This window comes from Macrotis lagotis, chromosome X (assembly GCF_037893015.1).
Source record: "Macrotis lagotis isolate mMagLag1 chromosome X, bilby.v1.9.chrom.fasta, whole genome shotgun sequence".
NCBI lineage: Eukaryota > Metazoa > Chordata > Mammalia > Peramelemorphia > Peramelidae > Macrotis > Macrotis lagotis.
In genome coordinates, this window is record NC_133666.1 from 598,372,789 (window position 1) to 598,395,702 (window position 22,914).

At 36.5% G+C, this 22,914-nt stretch overlaps 1 protein-coding gene across 1 annotated transcript in view; it reads right to left on the reverse strand.

Annotated features, from left to right (window-relative positions):
* Positions 1-6,149: 6,149 nt before the first annotated feature.
* Positions 6,150-22,914, reverse strand: part of HHLA1 (HHLA1 neighbor of OC90) — a 63,248-nt gene continuing 46,483 nt past the window's right edge. The window contains exons 11-13 of the mRNA XM_074202132.1: positions 13,237-13,393; positions 9,162-9,244; positions 6,150-6,193 (exon numbers count right to left, since the gene is read on the reverse strand). Of these exons, the coding sequence (XP_074058233.1) occupies positions 6,150-6,193; positions 9,162-9,244; positions 13,237-13,393 (284 nt within the window). The remainder of the gene's footprint in view (positions 6,194-9,161; positions 9,245-13,236; positions 13,394-22,914) is intronic.

The window sequence follows — 22,914 nt, forward strand, 5'->3', positions numbered from 1 at the left end:
CATTCAACTATTTTCTCTGTATTCTCTCATCAGTGGATTGATACTCATTCAATTTTATTTTTATTCGACTTTAAATGCTTACTATATCAATTTTTTCATTTACCTTTTCTTATTTACCTTGCTATACCTTCTGCATTCCCTTGAGTTCTCGTCTTTCTCCTTGAGACATTTTTTCTTGATCTGTCTCCTTCAGCTGGAGGGATCATTAGCTACAGTCAAATTGATTAGTGATGGAGACATGAACCTAGAGCTATGGGCTAAATACTTCCATAGTGTTATCAACAGACTGCCAACAATCAATGCTGAAGCCAATGACTGCTTACCTCAAGCTGAAGTCATAACCCTAGTTGAAGTTCCAACTAAAGAAGAGATTTTGAATGCCATTAGGTTTCTCTACTATGGCAAAGCACCTGGTACTGATTCTATTCCAGCTGACATTTAAAAGGTCCATTGCTTATACCAAAGATGACTGATATTTTCCCAATTATATAGCAAGAGCATATTCTCCCCCCCCCCAGGAATTCAAGGATGTCTTCATTGTTCATCTCTATAAAGGTAAAGGAAATAGATTGTCCTGTGATAATCAAGGGGTAGGAGGTGGATGAGTCCTCTCCAGTCACTGTTGGCAAAATTCTTTTAGGAGTCCTACTTAAAAGGTTGATCCTTCACCAGAAAGATGATTATCTACCTGAGGACCAGTGTGGCTTCAGAAAAGGTTAAGGAATGGTAGATATTTTGTTTGCTGCATGAACTCCAGGAGAAATACCAGAAGCAAAACAGATCTGTACACAATGTTTGTAGATCTGACAAAGGTCTTTGATACCATTAATCATGTATGTTTATGGAAAATTATTTTAAAATTTGGTAGTCCAGAAAAGTTCATCAGTATTGTATATCAGTTTCACCACATCAATTGCCCAGATTATGGATAATGTATGATGCTCTTGTATTTTCCCAGGTACCAGTGCAGTGACAAAAGGCTGTGTTTTAGAATGATGTTTTCACCTTCAATGAAGATGAAAATGGCATCAAGGTCCACTATGCATTGCTGGTAAATTCAACTTGAAAAGAAAATAAGCGAAGACCAAAGTGGAGGGAGTATTGGTGCATGGTCTTTTGTTTGCAGATGATTGTTCACTCAGTGCAGCCTCTGAAGCTAAGATGAAACAATATGGATCAATGCTCTACTGTTCCTGATAACTTTGACCTAACAATTAACACCAAGAAAACCCAGGTGCTCCATCAGTCAGTACCACACCATCCATATGTGGAACCATCAGTTACAGCAAATGGAGAGTTTTTAATATTATAAACAAGTTCATTAACCTTGGTAGTGTAATTTCTAGGGAAGTACATATTGATGGTGAGGCTGTCACACACATTGCTAGAGCTAACTCAGTGTTTGGAGGGCTTGGAAGTAAGATGTGGAAGAGAAGACTGACTTACACACTAAAGGTCCTTGTTGTAAGCTTGTAAAACCTGAACAATCTACTAGCACTATGTATGGCAACTGAATAGCTTCCATTTAAATTATCTTAGGAAGATTCTGAAGATCACCTGACAGGACATGATACTAGACACTGAGGGTCTTTTTTGAACTAAACTGCCAAGCATTCAAACTCTATTACAGAGAGCACAACTCCGATGGGTTGTCCACATGAATGTCAAATATATACTTGCCAAAAAGATTGTTTTATGGAGAACTCACATAGAGCAAGAGTTCACATGGTAGTCAGAAAAAACTGATACAAGGACATCTTTCTCTCTTAAGAATTTTGTAATTGATTGTGATATGAGTGACACTGGCACAGGATTATCCAGCATGGCATGCCCTCATAAGAGAAGATGCTGTGCTCCAGGAGTGAAGCAGAACTGAAGCAAGTCAAAAGAAATGTGCGATGCACAAATCTAGAAGATTCATCTCAAATGTTCACATAGCCTATTTGTGTCCAACCTACGTTAGAGCATTCTAAGTTGGTATTGGTCTGATCAGCCATAATTAGTGCACTGTAACTTCAGTCTAACATAGTGGTATCATTTTGGTCCTCTTCAAGAAACAGACAACCATTCTCTTCTTCTTCCTTCTCTCTTTACTCCTCCATCTTTTTTCTTTTTCTTCTTTCTCTTCCTCCCTTTCAAATTCTTTCTTCTCCCCTTCCTCTTCTTTCTCTTTTGCCTTCTTTCCCTCTTATCTTTTTCTTCCTCATTGGCCTTTTTTCCCCTCTTTCTTTCTTTTCCCATCAATCTTTTTTTTTTGTCTTTCATTTTGTCCTCTTTTCCTTCTTGATTTTTTTACTTCACCTCTTCATTTTTTTTCTTTTTTATTTTCTCCTCTTTTTTCCCCTCTTTTTCTATATTTTTCTATTCTTCCTCCCGGCATCTCAAAGTATATTTTCCCTTCTCTATAAATATTTATTTTTTCTTCATCTTTTTTCCTAACTGATTTTCCTTTCCTTTCTCAGCTTCCCTTTTCTTCCACAATTTTTCTTCTTCTTACCCCCTTTTTAAAAAATTTTACCTCAAAGAGCTGTGCTCTTAGTCAAGCAAATCCCATCTGAGCTCTCATTTGCTTATAGCCCGAGGGTATCCTGTGAGACCTCTAACAGAATAAAGAGAAAACTGATCAATCTTGTCAAGGAATCCAGCAATGTTGGAACTTGAGAGAGCCATATCACTCAGTTGGCCAACTGCTTCCAAATACAAATGAAGGCAAAGAATTTTCCTTTTGCTTTATGACAAACGAGGGCCTTAAATTTTTTTTTTTATTTACCTCTTGCCCTGGAACCCTGAGGAAAATTGCTTTAAAGCTAAGACTTTTGTGTTTAGTGTTTCTCTGAAGAGAAACAGGACCCCTTCTCTCAATGTACAATGTAAATCATGTCTTTATTCCTCAATATGAAGGAAATGCTGAATGCAATTAAAAAACCATGAGGATCACTGTATGTATTAACAAGGATGAAAAATAGTATATAGTAACTTAAAAATGACTACCATTTCATTTTATAAGGAGATTGATATTTAAACAACATAATTTGAGGCAATAGGAGACTACTGTTTAAAAGATGAAATGTAAGGTCAGAAAGCCCATGGTATAAGCAGGGCAACAATACGAGATGAATGGAGGAGGGGTACAAAGCTGTTTATTGAAAGAAGAAACAGCAAGCTGGGTCAGAACAGACTCCAGAACCAGATAAGTAAGAAAGCATACCTTTTTATAGCATAAGTGCTATAGGAAAGCAAGGTATTGTGGTCTCCATGGGGGGTATGAGAGTTATTTCAGGTTTCCATGGAGGCTGAGAGTATTCTGGGGTTTCTGTGGAGGTTAAGATTAATTTTCTCAGTAAACAATACTCAGCCAGGCTCAACTGTGCAAGAGTGAAACACAGGCCTGGATCCAATATTGTTTAGACATTCTATATTTCATCTCATGCTATACTGTCTCCCTCAAGGCTCATCTTCCTCTCAGTGGTCACCTCTTTATTTTTTTAAATTTTTTAGGTTTTTGCTAGGCAAATGGGGTTAAGTGGCTTGCCCAAGGCCACACAGCTGGGTAATTATTAAGTGTCTGAGACCGGATTTGAACTCAGGTCCTCCTGACTCCAGGGCCGGTGCTCTATCCGCTGCATCACCTAGCTGCCCTAGTGGTCACCTCTTTAAAGAATCAACATTGAAAGGAAGGTAGAAAGCTCCTACTAAAATGTAGCCACTTCCCAATGAGGAGTTCAGGAATTCTGACTTTTTGAAATCACTAGACTTTGTCTTAGGCTCTCTAAAGATCACCATTCAGTCACCTATGCTAAGGAAAGCTAAGGAAAGAAGAGGTAGGGTAGCTAGGTGGCACAGCGGATAGAGCACCGGCCCTGGAGTCAGGAGGACCTGAGTTCAAATTCGCCCTCAGACACTTAATAATTACCCAGCTGTGTGGCCTTGGGCAAACCATTTAACCCCACTGCCTTGCAAAAAACTAAAAAAAAAAGAAAAAGAAAAAGAAAAAAATGAAGAGGTAGCCAACACCTTTCCTAGCTGAGACCCTGCTCTAGCTATCAACTAGAAGCAGTAGCTATGATGCTAATATAGAGAAGGCCACTTTTCTTTCCCTATGGGAAAGGATAGTCTAGTAATAATGAGATCCAGAAGCGGTCTCTCCTTTCTTCCTTCTCAGTAATGACTATTTGCATAGAGTCACATATAATCCCTGAAATCTTTGGAAGTCTCCAGGAGCTCCAACTCAGACCTGACAAGATGACTGTCATAGGCTTATTCCCTCCCATTTTCTATATGGTACTGCTTCCATTACAAATGCATAAATCAAGTTACAATTATTAGGGAATTATACAATTGTACAATTACAATTATAATGGAAATTAAATAGAGATATAAAACAAAATACAAAATCCTTCTCAAATTTCCTAGTCTTTCAAAGAAGAAAAAATGAACAAAGAACATTTTGTTTTGTATCCTATTCTAGGGATATAAAAAAAATCCCACCACTTTTTATAATCTTTTTCTCCCTCATATCTCTCTCTCTCTCTCTCTCTCTCTCTCTCTCTCTCTCTCTCTCTCTCTCTCTCTCTCTCTTTCTACCAGGTCTTCCTAGCTCACCCAAGCTGCTGCAAGTATAGTAACCTCTAATGGGACCAACCCACTATTCATGTCTGGGAACATGCCCTGCTTCATTTGCTTCTCCATGGGTGGCTTGGTGGATTGCCTTCTTGTGTAAAATTCATCATACTGTGGTTAGATGAAATCTCACATTCAATCGACTTAGTCTTCCTGCAATTCAAAACACTTGGATTAAAGTGATATACCAAGTCTCAGCCTCTTTGGTAGCAAGGATGTAGACCACCATATCTAACTTATGACTCATTTTTATTGAAACAAAAAAATTGCACAAAATAGGTGATGAATTATCAGGGGAAATTATAACTGGAAAAATTACAACTATCTTTTCTATAATACTAAAATTAGAGAGAGCAGCTTTTAAAATAAATTATTAAAATAGACAATGTTTTATAAAGACCTTTCTGTTTACAAAGAGCTTTAAGGAAATGATCTCATTTGTTTCTTATAGTAGCCCTATGAGGTGCTATTATTATATCCACTTTACAGATGAAGTTTAGAGACTGATAGAGATAGAGTATTCACATAATAATGTTTAACTTTCATTTTCAAAGAAGACCAAAACATCAGGGAGGTGACACCATGGCAAGCACATGAATTGGATTTCAGTGAGGGGGATGCTGTGCCAGACTCACTTTCTCCACCAGAGCCGTCTGGGTCCAGTGGCCAGATATGAATCACGATGAATTAGGATGACTGGAAATGGCCTTGGATTCAGGTTAAGTGACTTGCCCATGGGTCACACAACTAGTAAATGGCAAGTATCTGAGGCTGAATTCAAACTTCCATCCTCCTGACTATGCCACCTAGCTGTCCAAGGTATAGACACACACACACACACACATATACATATATGTATATATATGGAAATGAAAATGATATAACAATAATATAAATAAATTCGTTTTGTCATTATATTACCTATTACCAATTAAGCAATTAAAAGCAATTAAAAATAACAACTACAGTGATCATCCCATTTGACAATACCTGTAGCATTCTGCCCCTGACAATCCCTTTCTATCAAAGCGAGGGGTGCCATATTTTCTCAAACACACTTTATCGTAACTTGAGCATCTGATCAGGATCAGTGCCCTTTTCTTGAGCATTTGATTCTTTAACAAGAACATAAAAGCAAAGGAGAAATCTGATAGAGGATTTTAGAGAATCCTGGAATGCATTTCTATACTACCAACTAGAATTTTTAAGACATCCCTTTCTTAGGTATTTTGACATTTATCTTCTGTGTTCACCTGGTTTTCTTGGACCTGAGATGAGCATCTGCCCATAACTAATGTGTTTATGAGCATGAAATAGGTTGGACATTTTTTGTGTGTGGCTATAATCTGTGTGCCCCCTAGAGTGACCTAACATCAAACACTACCTGAAAGAGAGAACAAAGAGGTGATTTAAACAACAAGAACAACAAATCAGTTTTGGGTGGTGATCTCGCTGGTATTGTGGCCCAGGAAAGAAGCCAAGGAGGTGCAATGTATTCAGAACTCTGCTTCAGGGATTCCCTCAGGGCCTCAGACAGATGTGCAGATGTTTGAAAGACATTTTTGCTTTAAGGCTGAAAGAGGAGAGGGGAAAAAAAATCACTGGAATGGAACAACTAGAGAAAAATGTAGTGTGTCTAACAATGACTCTGGGAGCAATGCCAGACTTCAATGTGTTCCATCTAACATATACATACTGAGACAGTGGAACTGTGGACGAGGGGCTATTTAATGGAAGGAAGGTAATCTGGACTTGCTCAGGTTCTGCCACTAATAATGATATCTCCCATTTATGTAGAATTTTAAAGTTTGCAGAACAATATATACACACACATGTATAATTTATAACAATTTTCTCATTTCATCCTTAGACCAGCCCTAGAAGATGAACATTATTGCTGCCTCAATTTTACAGTTGAGGAAACTGAAGTCCTGAGAAATTAAATGACCTTCCTAGGATCACACAGCTACTAAATGTCAGAGGCAGGATTTGAACTAAGTTTTGACTCCAGGTCCAACCCACAGTCAACTATACCAATTATTTACTTCTCAATTGCTTTATGATCTTGATAAGTTGCTTTTCCCCTCTGATCTTTAATTTTCTATCTATAAAACGATGTTGGACTAGATGACTTAAAAGATGGAATCCTTCTAAGTCTCAATCCTTAAAATCTCTTTTAGCTATAAATCTGTGATTAAGATTCTATTGTTGGGGGGGTGGCTAGGTGGCGTAGTGGATAAAGCACCAGCCTTGGAGTCAGGAGTACCTGGGTTCAAATCCGTTCTCAGACACTTAATAATTACCTAGCTGTGTGGCCTTGGGCGAGCCACTTAATCCCATTTGCCTTGCAAAAAAAAAAAAAAAAACCCTAAAAAAAAGATTCTATTGTTATAAAGGTAAGTCCTCCTCCCTTCTTTCTTTCCTGCCCTAACCCCAACTTTCCTCTATCAAATTGCTCATCTGTTTTGGATAAAGTGCACTCCATTGGGTCATGCCTAAAATTAAGCCAGAGCCTAAGTAGCTTTGGAAAGCCAAGTTAATTCCACGTAAATACCAGTGAAGAATGCTTTAATGAGAACCTAAAGAGAGAGAGAGACTCATTCCTCTCAGGTCATTTCCTGTAGGTCATATGGGTTTTGGTTCAGGATACATTATTCATTTGGGAATGCTCTAACTTTAAATTACCCCTTTTGTTAGATAGTTTTATGAGACTAGAATCATAGGCTTCCCTTTCTTCCCCCTTAACCAAGATTCTTTCCATTTATTTATTTTTTTTAGTTTTTGCAAGGTAATGGGGTTAAGTGGCTCGCCCAAGACCACACAGCTAGGTAATTATTAAGTGTCTGAGACCGGATTTGAACTCAGGTACTCCTGACTCCAGGGCTGGTGCTCTATCCACTACTCCACCTAGCCGCCCCTTCTTTCTTAAGCTGCATATTAAATGCTTTTCATAAAAATGAGAATTCTAGATACAGCAAATGCCTAAATCATGTACCCATTTTGACCTTATGTTGTTACATGGTGTAAGATGTTGGTCTATACCTAGTTTCTGCCAAACTGCTTTTTATATATTATTTCCTAGCAATTTTTGTCAAATAGTTTTTGTTCAAAGGTTTGTATCTTTGGGTTTGTCAAATGTTAGATTATTATGGCCATTTACTAATCTTTTCCTCTGATTTATCACTCCATTTCTTAGTCTGCACTAGATTGTTATGATGATTGCCACTTTGTTATATAATTTGAGATCCATTACTATTAGGCTACCTTCCTTTATATTTTTTATATTGATTCTTTTGGTATTCTTGATTTTTTGTTTTTTCCTTTGTTATTATTTTTTATCTCTTTAGATTCATATGTCATTGAATAAGTAAATTAACAGGTAGAATTTTCATTTTTATTTATATTGGTTTGGCCTATCTTTGAGCAATAAATATCTCTCCACTTGTTTAGGTCTGAATTTATTTGTGTGAAAAATGTTTTACAATTATGTTCATATAGTTCCTGGGTTCATGGTGGGCAAAATCTCAAATATTTTATATTATCACCAGTTATTTTCAGTGGAATTTTTCTTTCTATCTCTTACTGTTGGACTTTGTTGATAATACAATAGAAATAATGATGACTTATGTGGGTTTATTTTATTCTAAATTTTGCTGAAGTTGTTAATAGTCTCGATTAGTTTTTTAGTTGATCTGCAAAGATTGTTATTTTTGTTTCCTTGTTGCCTAATTCTAATGCCTTCAATTTCTTTTTCTACTTTTATTGCTATGGGTAATTTATGGTACAATACTGAATAAGAGTGGTGATAATAGACATCAATGCTTTATCCCTGATCTTAATTGGAAGACTTCTAACTTATCTCCATTACTGATAATGTTTGCTGATGGTTTCAAAAAATTACAACTTATCATTTGTAGGAAAGTTTCATTTATTCCTTTGTTTTCCAGGATATTTAATAGGAATGAGTTTTGTATTTTGTCAAAATATTTTCTGCTTCTATTGAGATTATCATGTAATTGTTGTTGTTTTTTAATTGATATAGTCAATTATGCTTCCAATTCTCCTAATATAGAACCAACCCTGACTTCCTGCTATAAATCCTATCTGGTCATAGTGTATGATCTTTGTGATACATTGCTATAATCTCCTTACTAGTATTATATTTAAAATGTTGCATCAATATTCATTAGAGAAATTGTTGTATAGTTAACTTTTCCTGTTATCTTATTGCCTCTTACAATTGTGAATTATGTTCCCATTTTGCAGATGAGAAATTGAGGACAAGAAAAGTTGAGTGATATGCCCAGGATCAATCAGGCTACTGCCTTGTCTAAGGCAAGGTTTCAACTCATGTCTTTCTGGCTCTAAGTCTCTCATAATATTCACTGTGCTACCCTAACCACTTAGAATTATTCCCAAGTCAAGATTGACTTTTTGGCTGTCTTGCTCTACTAAATATTTCTTGGTAATATTTGCTATAGCTAAAGTAACTCTTACAAAAGTAAGGATGTTATGTTTAAGTTGTTAGATAATATACTTACTGTGGGAATGAGCCATTCTTGTCACCCTTTGACAGATGTATGTTGCATTTCTCAAGAACCAGGAATAATACTCAATGCAGAATCTAGAGAATTAATGTAAATGAAGGAAGGGATAAACTTGCAACAGCTAGGAATTTTCACATAGAGCAACCTGAGGGGTTTATTTAATTATGTAGGACAGAGCTTGATTTATCAATAGATTAGGCATGATTGCAATCTACCAGCCTTCATTTTGGGAGTGCTTTGGGGGTAAAGCATGCATTTCATTAAGACTTGATCTTGGGGTATCTTTTGCCCAAATAGTGCAAGCAGTCATATATAAATACAATTCAGGAGCCCCAGGAAATAGACTAATTCAGTTCAGTTCAATATCATCATTTTCTTTGACTCCAGCCATTCTTGTGAAGCTCTCAAGAAACTTCATCCAATTTGGCAAGATAAGCACAAAACAAGGGCCTTTCTCACAGGAAAGTTCAGGAGTGTTTAGATCTAGAACACAAAGCAAATAAGGCTGTGCTCTATATATTGATAAATGGGGAGTTAAAATTCTTACCCTTTATTTTCTCTGCCTGATTTCCCCCCCAGAAACAGGCTATCATCCTTGAGCCTAGACTCAAGAACCTAGCATGTTCATCTCCTCAGGTGCCATCACAACAGGTCAGGATACACTCTTCTCCAAATTTTTCCTCTGTCCTTATCTGACCAGACTCTACAGGCTTGTCTCTTTTCTTTCCCTATAGAAAACTTAGCCATATAACTTACCCTATTACTAGTCTCTAAATTTGTTATTTATACTATTTCCTCTAATAAGCTTCCTTGGTTGCAGAGTTGTGGAAAGATCAATGAATTTAGAGTCAGATTGCCTGGTCTATAGCAGGTGCCTCATAAATGTTTATTAACTGACTGACTTATCTGTGTAACCATAGGCCCTTAATTTCATTTTTCTCAGCCTCAGTTTTCTCCACTGCTAAATGAAGGGATTGGGCTAGATGATTTTTCATTTTCATTAAGCTATAAACATGTGATTCTAGATCTCTCCTTTCAGATTCCTTGCATCTTCTGAGGTCTATTGCAACCTTGGCTTTTTTTTGAAGGCACCACATTTCTTGACATTTTTTAGAAGATTGTCTACTCCTTCCCTGTGTCCCCTGATAAAGAGTGAGGAGTTTACAAACTCCTTGACCCTCACCACTACATTTAGATCTTCCTTCTATCACCATTAGTATATCAGTTAGCAACCACCTCTCTTCTTGCTGAGTATAAACAAATCTGGACCTTGTTTGTATCATCTGTCACCTATGGACTCAATAAAATCAAGGTCTGACCCACAGTCTTTTCTTTCCTTACTTTGTTCAGTTCAACCTCCTACCTTTCCAATTTACTCACCTTCTATGACTTCTATCTTTAATACACCCCAATTAAGTTAGGGTATGTTTATACCTTTCACTAACTTTGAGAAACTTCCACTCAAGCCCAAGTGATTTCTGATGACAGTTCTGGAATATGAGTCTTTGCTTAAAAAGGGCAACTTGTGTCAGGAAGAGGCTTAGAAAAGACCGAATAAAGCAGGAATGGGGAAATACAATGGCCATCTCTCTCTGGCCCTCCCTGAATCCAAGATTCTTAATATAGCATGGACTTATTACACCCACATTGCTGTTCCAGAACTCATTCTTCCTATTCGTCTTTGGATTTTGGGACTCCAAAAATATTCTGGTACCTACCTGACCTGTCTTTTCAATGTGTTTTCCCTTCTTCCAATGCAGATCCACAGCTCAACTGCTGCAGATGGGTATCATTATTTCCCTTACCAGAAGTCAAGGTTCAACTTTTAAAGAAGAGCCACAGATGCCTATAAGATAAAATGGTCTTCCCCCTTTGCTTTCTTCCTTTTCTCTTAATTTCTGATACTAAAGACCTTGGTTGATCCATTTAGCAATGGGAAGGAGGAGATTCTGAGTAAGGTGACTAAAAGTAAGAAATGGAGATGATATAGGGATCTGTTGAAGGACTAGGAGATGATAGGAAATTAATTTATCAATAATAGTTATAAGTGTTGAATTGTACTTAATTGTACTTTAATTCTTTAAAATTTAAAAAGTACTTTCCTTTTATTAAATTTGTGAAATAGAGAATATGGATAATATTGAATTTATTTTATAGGGGAAGACTTATAAAGGCTAAATGGCTTATCTACATTACCACAAGTAATAAACAGATAATAAATGTCATTTAAATTGACTAGTAACTTGCTCCAGGTCTCCTGACTCCCAGTCCACTACACCACAGATTCTAATTAATCAATCAGTTCTAATTCTAGTGGGCCTTTTCGTAGACTTTGAAAATAATATTTAAGATTTGTAAGTAGACAAGTTCTCAGGATTATAGAAATGGAGTGTTGTTTTTTTTTCCTCTCTCTCATTTTTATGCTTATGGCAGCATCTAAGGGAAAATCATAGTTAAAGAGAAATCATGTCAGCATTTCAGGGAAGGCAAAAATCCCTGACCAAATTTTCTGAAACATTACAGGGTCCATTCTCCCATTTTCCTTCATTGACCCATTCATTTGACCCTAGAATGACTGGTATTAGCCTTTGGAAGAACTGTGATTTGTATATATTTGGAGAAATGAGGCAATGACCTCTCTGACCTACCTCCCTTCCCACCCCCCACCCCCCACCCCCCAGTGATTCCATTAGTCTGAGAGGTATAGAAGTCCAGGGAGTCATGCACAGAAGTTTGAAAACAACACAAAATCTTCTTGGTTCACTTTTTTTTTCCAATATAAACTCAGTACTTGTTTGCTTCCAAATTTATTTAGAAAAACAAATCAACTGGCTTTAGGACAAAGTCTTATAGAAAACGTAATAAATGATAATATCCTGTACTGATTTTAAGGTTTGAAAAGAGTTTTATCTATGGCAACTCATGTGTTTCTCACAATAACCCTAACAGATAGAGGCAATTATCATCTGCTATAGCTGAGGAATCTGAGTCAAACCATGGTAAATTGAAGGCCCAAGGTCACACAGATAGGAAGTAGATGGGGGTGGATTTGAATTCATGTCCTTCTGATTCCATTTACTACCATTTATCCATTGCGTCACTTAGCTGACTTTATGAACAGGAACCTGAGGGAACAGAGGACATTTCAGACTGATCCTATTGGTAAGAAGTAAGACAACTGTCTACTTTTTGACTATTGCCTTCCTTCCCCCTATTGTTCTACTCTCTTCTTTCTAGCCATTCCTCTGTGTTATCTCCACTGTTCACGAGTAAGATCTGAAGAGAGGAGTTAATGACCATCCACTTCCCACTCTTTCCCCACACGTCTGTATCTCCCATTATTGTTCACTCTTGTCTTTCCTGTCTCCTAAAACCTTTATGATCAGGTTTAGGGAAGAAAAACTCAAACTTCATCCTCTTGATAGGCAACTGGTTCATGACCAGTCAATAAGTGAGACCCAAATACACTAATCTCCACACAGTATAAATTTAGCAGCATTCTTCATTAATCTTTTATGAACCTCTGAATTAAAACACGAATGAATGCTGAAACATTTATTAAATGTTTTCTAGGCACAAGACACTGCAATAAGTATCCAAAACATAAATATAAGGAAACATGACAGTCTGTGCTCTCAAAGAACTTATAGTCTAAGTGGGGGGAAGGCAGCATATAAAAGGGAGAAAGAAAAGTAGGAAGGGGAAGAGAAAGGGGGCACAAACCTGTGTCTTGGTTTGAAAATGAAGATCCTATAGCTTATGCTTTCTAGTGATCAAGGGAATTCCTAAGTGACTTGTTTGTAATAGCAGGTTATAAATGTCATTTAAATTGACTTGAATTACCTGGGGTTTGTTGTTGTTGTTATTGGGGTTTTTTTTTATTGGATCATGTGTGTTAGTAGAGATATCACAGATAGAAAAAATTTGTTTCTGAATTCTCAATTAAGTCATTTGAGGAATTAATAACATAGCAAAATCCATCATTTTGCACTAACCAAAGGGCATCTTTTTTCCCCTTCAAGAGAAACAGTTTAAGGAAAATATTCCAACAAAAAATATCTAGGGTTACCTCATAACATCTTTTCGGGAATGTTGCTCTTGACTAACACAAAGGCATTGTTGAAAGTATCGGCACAGCTCCATGACACAAGGGTTTATCTTCTGGAAGCTCAGGGTGAGAGGAAGAGTCAGCATCTCTTTGTCCTTGAGCAGTGGCTGTGGACATCCTGGAAGAAATATCGAGAAGAAAACAGAGTGGGGTGAAAAGAGTTTTTGAAGACATACTCATCTTTTAGTTATGGGATTATGGTTGCCATCATGAGGATCTCTCTGAGATTCATTCTCCTTATCTGTAAAATAAAGACTTTTCTTTTAGATTTTTGCAAGGCAAGTAAATGGGGCTAAGTGGCTTGCCCAAGGCCACACAGCTAGGTAATTATTAAGTGTCTGAGACCAGATTTGAACTCAGGTACTCCTGACTCCAAGGCTGGTGCTTTATCCACTATGCCACCTAGCCACCCCAATAAAGACTTTTTTTTAAAGGGGAAAACAAATTCACTAGCACAGGTAAAAGCCTCAGAAAATCAAGGATCTTGTAGCTGTTAAGGATCTCAAAGTCATTTGATCTAAGGGTCCCCTTGAGATGAAACCCTTCTATAATAATATTCCTGACAAATGATCATCCAGTGTTCTGGGATATTTCTAGGCATAGGAAAACCACTTCTTCCTGAGGAAAGTCATCCCACTTTTGGATAGCTCTAATTCATAGAAAGTTTTTTTTTTTCCTTATTGTCATAGCTCTTTAACTCTACCCTTCTCAAAGGAAAACAATTCCCAGTTTCTTCAAAAGTCATGCTATGGTATGCCCAGTGTACTCTCCATTCTGGTCATCCTCCTCAGGGTATGTCCTGTCTAATCACCATACTAGCTTTTAGTCAAGAGCACTAGTTAGGTGGCACAATGGAGAGAGCATAGGACTGGAGTCAGGAAGACTTCAATTCAATCTTGCCTCAAATATTAGCTCTGAAACCCTGGACAAGTCACTTAACTTTTGCCTGCCTCTATTTCCTTATTTGTAAAATAGGTTTAATAATAGTACCTTCCTCTCAAGGTTGTTATGAGGATCAAATGAAATTATGTGTAAAACACTGCAAACTTTGAAGAATTATGTAAATGCCATTTATTATTAAATGGCAATAAAATATGAACTATTATCATCTAGAAGTAATATATGCTTCTTGTGCTTCTTGTTCTTGTAATAAATTAGCAACAAGAGGATAGCTAGGTTTGCAGTGGATAGAACACTGGACATGAAGGCAAGAGGAAGTCCATTCAAAGCTAACCTCAAACACTGACTAGCTATGTGACCCTTTGCAAGCCACTTAATCCCGACTGCTTTACAAAATATATATATGGATGATAAATTATGATAACTCTAATCATAATTCATATAATGTTGACATTTACAAAGAGTATTATAACTATATTGTCATGTTAAATGCTATAGATTTACAGTCTGGATGCCTCTTTCAGATATCTTATTCTAATGCCCTTGCCATTCTTATATGATTTCAATACATTGTTCTTCCTAGGTGCCACCCAATTCTCACTTCATTTCTGGATTCCTTTCTGCTTGAAAATACCCTATGGACATTTTTTATTGAAAAATAAGATTAGCATTTCTCTTTTGTTTGCAAGATAATTCAAATCTAAAATGCATTAAAATGGGTTAAGGGGAAAGTCACACTCAATCAAGACTCTCTCCTTGAAATAAGAGGAAAAAACTAAATAAATGCTGAAAATATGAGGGCTTTGGGAAAAAATATGGACAGGTCAATCAATTCTCTTGATTTGGAAATAAGTCTCCTTAGGGCTGGGATGTGTAAATAAGTAATTATTAAATACCTACTATGTATTAAGTACTGTGCTAAGCTCAACAAATATAAATGCTTATTAACTGATAATTTTTTGTATTAAATTACACTGGGTTTATTCTACATCCATTTCTCCCTCCCTTTTTAATTCACTTTGAGGTTCTTACTCTAAAGGGTCTTTTATCTGTAGAATGCTTGGAAGATGGGAAAAGGTCTGTGGCAGAATAATTACACTTTTGTGTCTTAAAGCTCCATTTATTTCTTATTTGGGGTGATCATATGTTATGTGAAAGGAAGGATTATGCAGGTTGCCTTTGGATTAATAACATTCTGTTGAAATATACCCCAATTGCCTAATGCTGACGTGAAGTTAATATAGAATGGCATCCACTGGCAGGAAGAAGAGGAGAGAGCAATTAGACTGAAAGAGATAGCTTTGTACAGTATGTCTCTTATGGAAGCTGACTGGACAGAAAAGAAAGACAGCACTAGTTGTTCATCTGATAGGTACAAAGGGAGAAACCTCCCCCCCCAAAACTCAAGGTCATGTCCAAGAAAATGTGCAATGAATTATGAATGTGAGGCTGGGAGTGTCATGAAGAAGGGGAACTCAGCTAAGGCAAGAATTCTTTGTCTTTCTGAAAGCCGTTTAGAGGCTGAGAAGGTAGGATGTCCATGAAAGCTGGCAATAGCTAATTCTAGTCAGTGATTATAGGGATTGAAAACTTCACATGTTCTTTAATTATTTATATAGTATCTTATCTATTTATTTTCATTTTATTCTTCCAACTATCCTGGAATTTACTCAGAGATATGATGGTAAATGTTTACAATTGCTTCTCCAAAAAGTATACTCTAAGTATACTTTTAACTTTAGTCTGTACTACTGATTTTCCCTTTCACCTTTTAAAGCTTGGGAAATTGCCCAAACAATAAATAGAGCTCTGAACGTATTATTGAATATTTTTAAATTATAAATTCTCATACTACAAATTTATCATTAACTTTCCTGAACTTACTCCAGCAACCCCTGGTTTTCAGGAATATTAAGTACTATTGTCCTTACTAATCAATTAACCAATAAGCATTTATTAAGGATCTACTCTGTCCCAAGTAAGGTACTAGGCATAGGGGGTACAAAGAAAAAATAGTCTTTAACCTCAAGTACTTATTATTATTGTTGTTGTTGCTGTTGTTGAGAGACACGCAATATAGACATATTTAAGCAGATATAAAATTTATATCAAATACAAGGTAATGGGGGAAGGGAAAAAGAATTTATATCAGGCCAATCATGTTATAGGCACTGTGAGAAAGGGTTTATTTTTTTTTTTACACATGGAATCTCACACAGATCCTCACAACATACTGGATGATACTGGAGGATACTGTAATTATCCCCATTTAACAGGTCTGAAAACTGAGGAAAAGAGAACTCAGTGACTTGCTTAGGGTCACTTAGCTAGGCAGTGACAGAAACTAGATTTGAATTCAGCTCTTGATTCCTGGAGTAGCCATCTATCTACTGTTAATGTGGATATTTCTATAACACTAATACATGTCAGAACTCATGTATATATACATACATGTATATATAAACATATACATGTATATGTATGCATATACATAAATACACACACACACACATATATGTATGACAGAGGGCAGCTAGGAGGTACTGACCTTGGAGTCAAGAGGACAGACACTTGACACTTATTAGCTGTGTGACCTTGGGCAAGTCACTTAACTCTGATTGCCTCTCATATCTGCTCACTAGATCCAGATGGTTAAAGAGGAGAAAGAGAGGCTGGTGATTTAGCACAACATCCCCTCACTCAAATTCAATTCAAGTGCTTTTCATGATATCACTTCTCTGATGTCATGGTCTTCTTCAAGGACAAAGGACAAAATATCATCATCAACATATTTGTACATGTGTATGTATATATATATATATATATATATATATAGTATATATACTTTTTCAAATACAGTATCTCCTCCAAAGTCTTAGTATAATTTGTCTTTAATAATAATAATCTTTATATTAATATTAACTTATTGTTATTAAATTATATTATTTATTACATATTATATGTGCTATTATAACATGTTAATAATAATAGTATTTAATAACAAGCTATGCAATCTTAAAATTATAGCAAGACTTTTGAGATACCCAATACATCAGTTATACATTGTTATACCTCAGTGAAAGCATTAGCATTATGTCCTTATTCTTCAATTAGAGCATTGGAGTTCTTAGAATCTTAGATTTAGAGCTAGAAAGGATCTCAGAAGCTATCAGGTTCTTACACAGATGAGGAACATAAGTCTGGCAGAACTTGTGATTTACCTAATAAGTATCTGAGACAGGATTTGAATCCAGATTATTCAGAGTTCCATCCTAGATGCCTATGCTTAATATGATGATGATGATGTTGGTGATGATAATGATAACTTATAATTAATGTAATTATATAAATATATATAAAGTGTAATTATATTACACCTTCATAATGTTTTTAAAAAGTTAAAAGGAAGAGTTTTATAAGAAGGCACCCAACAACATTCTCTTGGGACTAAAATATTTGGTTGGAGGGATTTAAGCAGCAAGAGATAAATTCTAAGGAAACACTGAGAATCAATGTTAAGGGTCCCCTGGACATCAGTTATGTCTTAGATTAATTCTGGATAGGACCTAACAGGTAACTTAATCCAATCCCTGTATTTTACAAGGCATGAAACTGAGGTCCAGAGTGATGAAGTGACTTTCCTAAGACCATATGAATAGTAAGGAGCAGAACTGGAATTGAAATTCTGGTCCTCTGACTAAGTTCAATCCTTTCTCCACTTTACCTTAACAAATGAGAAAAGTGACTATCTATGAGCATATGTGTAATATGCATATATTATATATACATTCGCACACATATATGTATATGCACGCATATGTATACATCTTTATATTCATACACACATATGTTTATAAATTGAATTTAATATCACATAGCTAGCAAGCAAGCTATTCCACAGAATGTATTAAGTACTTAATATGAGCCAGCAAAGGCAGTGAGTGTAGTATAGTGGATAGAAAGCTGATTTATATTCTTAATCTCAGAGCCAGGAAAACCTGGGTTCAAGTCCTGTCTGTATGACCTTGGACAAATAATTTAACTTGTTTGTTTTTTGGGAATCTCTCTAGATTGCATAGAAAGTGTCAACCTCATTGGGAGAGGGGAGCCATTCAGTTAGAGCTGTACCTTACATTACTATTTATGCTGTGAGATTGCTCTGGGTAAGGATTTTAAAATTTGTGCTTCTTACAGGAAGGATCCTGGAGTGAATTCCTCATCTTGGACTCAGGAGAGAACTGAGTTTCAACATTAATTCAACAATTATTAAGTTTCTACTATGTTCAAGACACTGTAATGAAAGAGGGTATCTTCTATCTAAACTCTATTTCTAAATTTATACTAATAAGAACTTCAGTATTCTAATTGAAGTACAAAAATTATCTTTTATGTATCTTTTCCCCTCAAACCTAATTCCTCATACCAAAATAATTAATACTAATCTGTAAATATGTTTATTAAAATATGTATGTATAATGCTATCCTGACTGCCACAGGGGGAGGGGAGTGAGAAGGGAGGGTAGAAGGAAATTTTGTAACTTAAAAATATGCATATGCATATGGATGAAAATAAAGAAATACTCTAATTGAAGAATAAGTATATGTTAATACTTTCATTAATGAATAAGAATGTATCGGGTATCTCAAAAGTCTTCCTGTAGTTTTAAGCTTTAGTGATCGAAAACTACATTAAACTTTAAGTTGTTAAAATTAAAATTATAATAAAACTTTGGGAAGATGCTATATTTGAAATATACATACACATATCACACACAAATATATATAAGTTCTGATCTACATAAGTGATGGAAAGTCCACATTTTGGAGGTGGCTAGGTGGCAAAGTGGATAGAGCACTGGCCCTGGAGTCAGGAGTACCTGAGTTCAAATTTGACCTCAGACACTTAATAATTACCTACATGTGTGGCCTTGGGTAAGCCACTTAACCCCTTTGCCTTGCAAAAAGAAAGTCCGCATTTCAAAAATGAGAGTCTTTTTACTGAAGGAGTTTGTATTCCTTTCTGTTTAATTCTTAGTTCCTTTACTAAACAAGTTTGCATCCCATTGGATTCAGTTCTTGTCTTTGAAGCTGGATTAAGGGGATGCCACTTCATTAACCTGAACCTCAGTTTTATTCATCCATAAACTGAGAATACCAATCTCATCAATGCTATATAGTCAGATGTCTAATCATCTTTGATCAAAATGTCTCTCTCATTTGAGTATTTTGAAAGTTTATCATATTCCTGGAATGGATCTCATATTTACCGAAGAGACCACATTTGCAGGGACTGAACATTTTGTACTCAACTTCCTTAAAACACAAAGCTAAAGCTGTCTCTGTAGACTTTAGCCAAGTAGAGTAAGCTCAGAAAGAAGAATGAAATTTCCTTCTCCCCCTCTTGCCCCCCACCCCCCGCAACTTCCATCTTGCAGAGACAGAAGGCTTCTGCATTCTGTGATAAATGACAGGTATACTAGAAGCACAGTTTTATCCAAAATGTTAGAGATGATTTTGAAAAACAGCAGGTTGGAATTGAAGTGTACTCCTTAGAGCTATCAATCAGACTTAGAGGGGAGGTGCCTGAATTTTAAATGCAAAGTGGCCTTTGGAGAGTTTAGCTATCTGAAAAAAAAGACTAGAAGTGGAATTAGTTTAGTTTAGATTAAATTAGTTTAGATAACTGGAGATGGCCCAAAGGAACTGTAAAGGCTATATAAGTAGGCATCTCCCTGCTAGGATTCCAGTTAGTTGGAAGTCTTCACATCTGGGGAGAAAGAGGTGACCTTGCCACCTAATGTTAAAAGTAATCTGAATTTCCTTTAGTAAATGGGAGAAGAGTAGTAAAATGGAAAAGGCAAAAGATCCAAGTTCAAATCTCAGAGCCAGCATTTAACATGTGTTTAATCTAGAACCAGTCACGTCACTATCCTGGACCTCAATTTCCTCATTTGTAATATAAGAGGGTTAGCTTCAATGACCTCCAACATCTCTTTTAGTTTTAAATCTGTAATCTTATAAAAAAAATATTCCACTTGCTTTGGGAGGTCTTTTCCACTTATATGTAAATGATACTATGGTTGCTCGGCAACCATGTTACATCCCCCAGTTCCCATTCTACATGACACCCCTCAAGTTGAATGTTACTGCTTTGAACTGCCTCCCTCAAATCTGGCATCAGCTTCTAATTAGCTGTTTGACCTTGGGCAAATAACTCAACCTCACTCAGTCTCAGTTTGCTCATTTGTAAAAATGGGAACAAAACCTGCCTCCCAGGGTTATTGTGAGGATCAAATGAGATTATAATTGTAACCTTACTCAGCTAGATAGTAGCTGAGGGCGGGCTTCGGCATGAGGATTGTGAGGGAAGGGGAGGGAATGGGAGATGGAGGATGTAACATGGTTGCCAAGCAACTATAAGATCATTTAGATAGAAGTGAAAGTTACCCATAAGTGCTAGTTTGTTATTATTATTGTCATTATAGTCACCATCATCATTATAATCATTATCATCTGCTTCAGAAGTTATTTGTAACCTCATTTCATTCAGAAAAATATACTAAGTAGAAGGATATGGATAGGATATTCCCATCCAGTAAAATTTTTCTTGGATCTTAGAAATGGCTTTGAGGAATGAATATTTTCTTAACTATAAAAGGTGATTTCTTTGTCCCAGGACACAGGTGAAATAAAGCAACTCAGAGAAGTATATTAGAAGAAAGCAGGGAATTTAAAAACATGGCAGTATTGGATTTTGAGCCAAAGGACCTGTATTCAAATCTCAGCTCTCATCAGTTAGTGTCTTTGGTTAAGGGGTTTGGACTAGATAATCCCTGATCTAAGAAGATTTCTCTCTGTCTCTCTGTCTCGCTGTCTCTCTCTCTCTCTCTCTCTCTCTCTCTCTCTCTCTCTCTCTCTGTCTGTTTCTGTCTCTCTCTCTCTCTATAAATATATATACACACACACACATAAATACAGACACACACACATGTGTGTGTGCGTGCACATTCTAGACCCCTCCCTCAAATATGCTAGCTTGAAAACCATGTGACAGTCAGTCCACCATTCTCAAACCTAGGGTTACTCAACTTTACTATGACAGTATTAAGTGTTTTGCCTAATCATGTCACAGGTTGTCATAAGGAAAGGGTTTTAAGGTGTTTAGTTCTAGGTAGAATATGGTTGTTATTAAAATTGATATTGATGCTTTTAGGTTCTGTGGGTGAGGCAAGGTGAACACATTTAGGCATTACTGAGTATCTGTTGCTCCTTCTATATTGGGTCTATGGTGGACATGATGATGCATTTCATCTGCCCACCAAATAGGGGGATTATGAGATTTCTTCGACTTCACACTTTCTCAGGTGATGTCTTATCACAATTAATAACTTAGTTTTCTGTTCCTCCCACTCTTGGTTAACAGTTGATATTTGATGCAATCAGGTTATTAGGTTGTCTTCACAAGTGAAGATAATTTTGAAATGGGTCCCCATCGAGAGACTATCTTTTCATTGATACATGGAAGAACTTTCTTAAACCAATACTGTAGGCCTCATGAAGGGCTAAACTTGATCTTTTCATTTCATGGAAGTCATCTTCTTTCCAACTGATTTCTTTCTCACAGTACTTCTACTGTGACTAGACAGCATTATTTAGTTTTTTACCTCCAAGGAGTAAGAGTACCAGGTTAGAGCAGGTACCCTGAGAATAGCAAGGTTTCATCAAGAATAGACCCTTGACCTTGTTTCTGGCTGCTCTTGTCTACCTGTTCTAGAAAGAGCAGGAAGTTTTTCTTCTTTTCTTATTGTGGACAAGAATGGTAAACATTGTATGTATATAGTCTTTTCCCTTCCAGGTAGCTTTGAGGTAGACCAGCTTTAAGTATGTACTTCATACATATTTCTTTGAGTCTGGCATCATCATCCTCTTTATGGGAATAATCATGTGTTTTCTATTCCTAGGGTTATCATTAAGGCTTATATTTTAATTATGTAGAGTCCATAAAGTCACACTGAGGCAAATTGGTACAGTAAGTAGAAAGTTGGTCTCGGTCAGTTCTCAAGTTCTACCTCTGACAAAACTGAGAGGTGATCTCTCTCTCTCTCTCTCTCTCTCTCTCTCTCTCTCTCTCTCTCTCTCTCTCTCTCTCTCTCTGATCTAGGCAACTCTCTAACACTCTAAGTTGTGGAGGAGGTGTTGCCCTCCTATTAGTAAAGGGAACTTTATCAACTTCTTGGAGATTCTCAGGTCCAGTGTCTCTAATCTTGCCTTGTATTGGGTATGTAACCTTCAACAACTTATTTAATCTCTCAGTTCTCTAAGAAAACAAAAGTCTATAAAAGTCAGAGAAGATGCTTATCTAATTTGGAAGGAAGTTGCCTTGCTTGGAAATTCCTACACTTATGAAATTCCTACATTAATAAAAACCACATATCTGAACAATAATGAAGAAGAAGTCATTGTTGTGGAGTTCATGATTCCCCAGGTGGGCCATCTGCTCTGGTACTTTATGGGTAGTTAGCTGGTGCAGTGGATAAACCACTGGACCTGATTTCAAATTCAGTCTCCAACAACTGAAACTTATTAACTGTGTGACACTGGGCAACTCACTTAATCGTGACTGCCTCATATCTAGGGCCATTTCCAGTTGTCCTGATTCATATCTGGTCATTGCAGCCAGATGGTTCTGGAAGGAAAATGTGAAGCTGGTGACTTAGCACAGTAACCCCTCACTCAAAC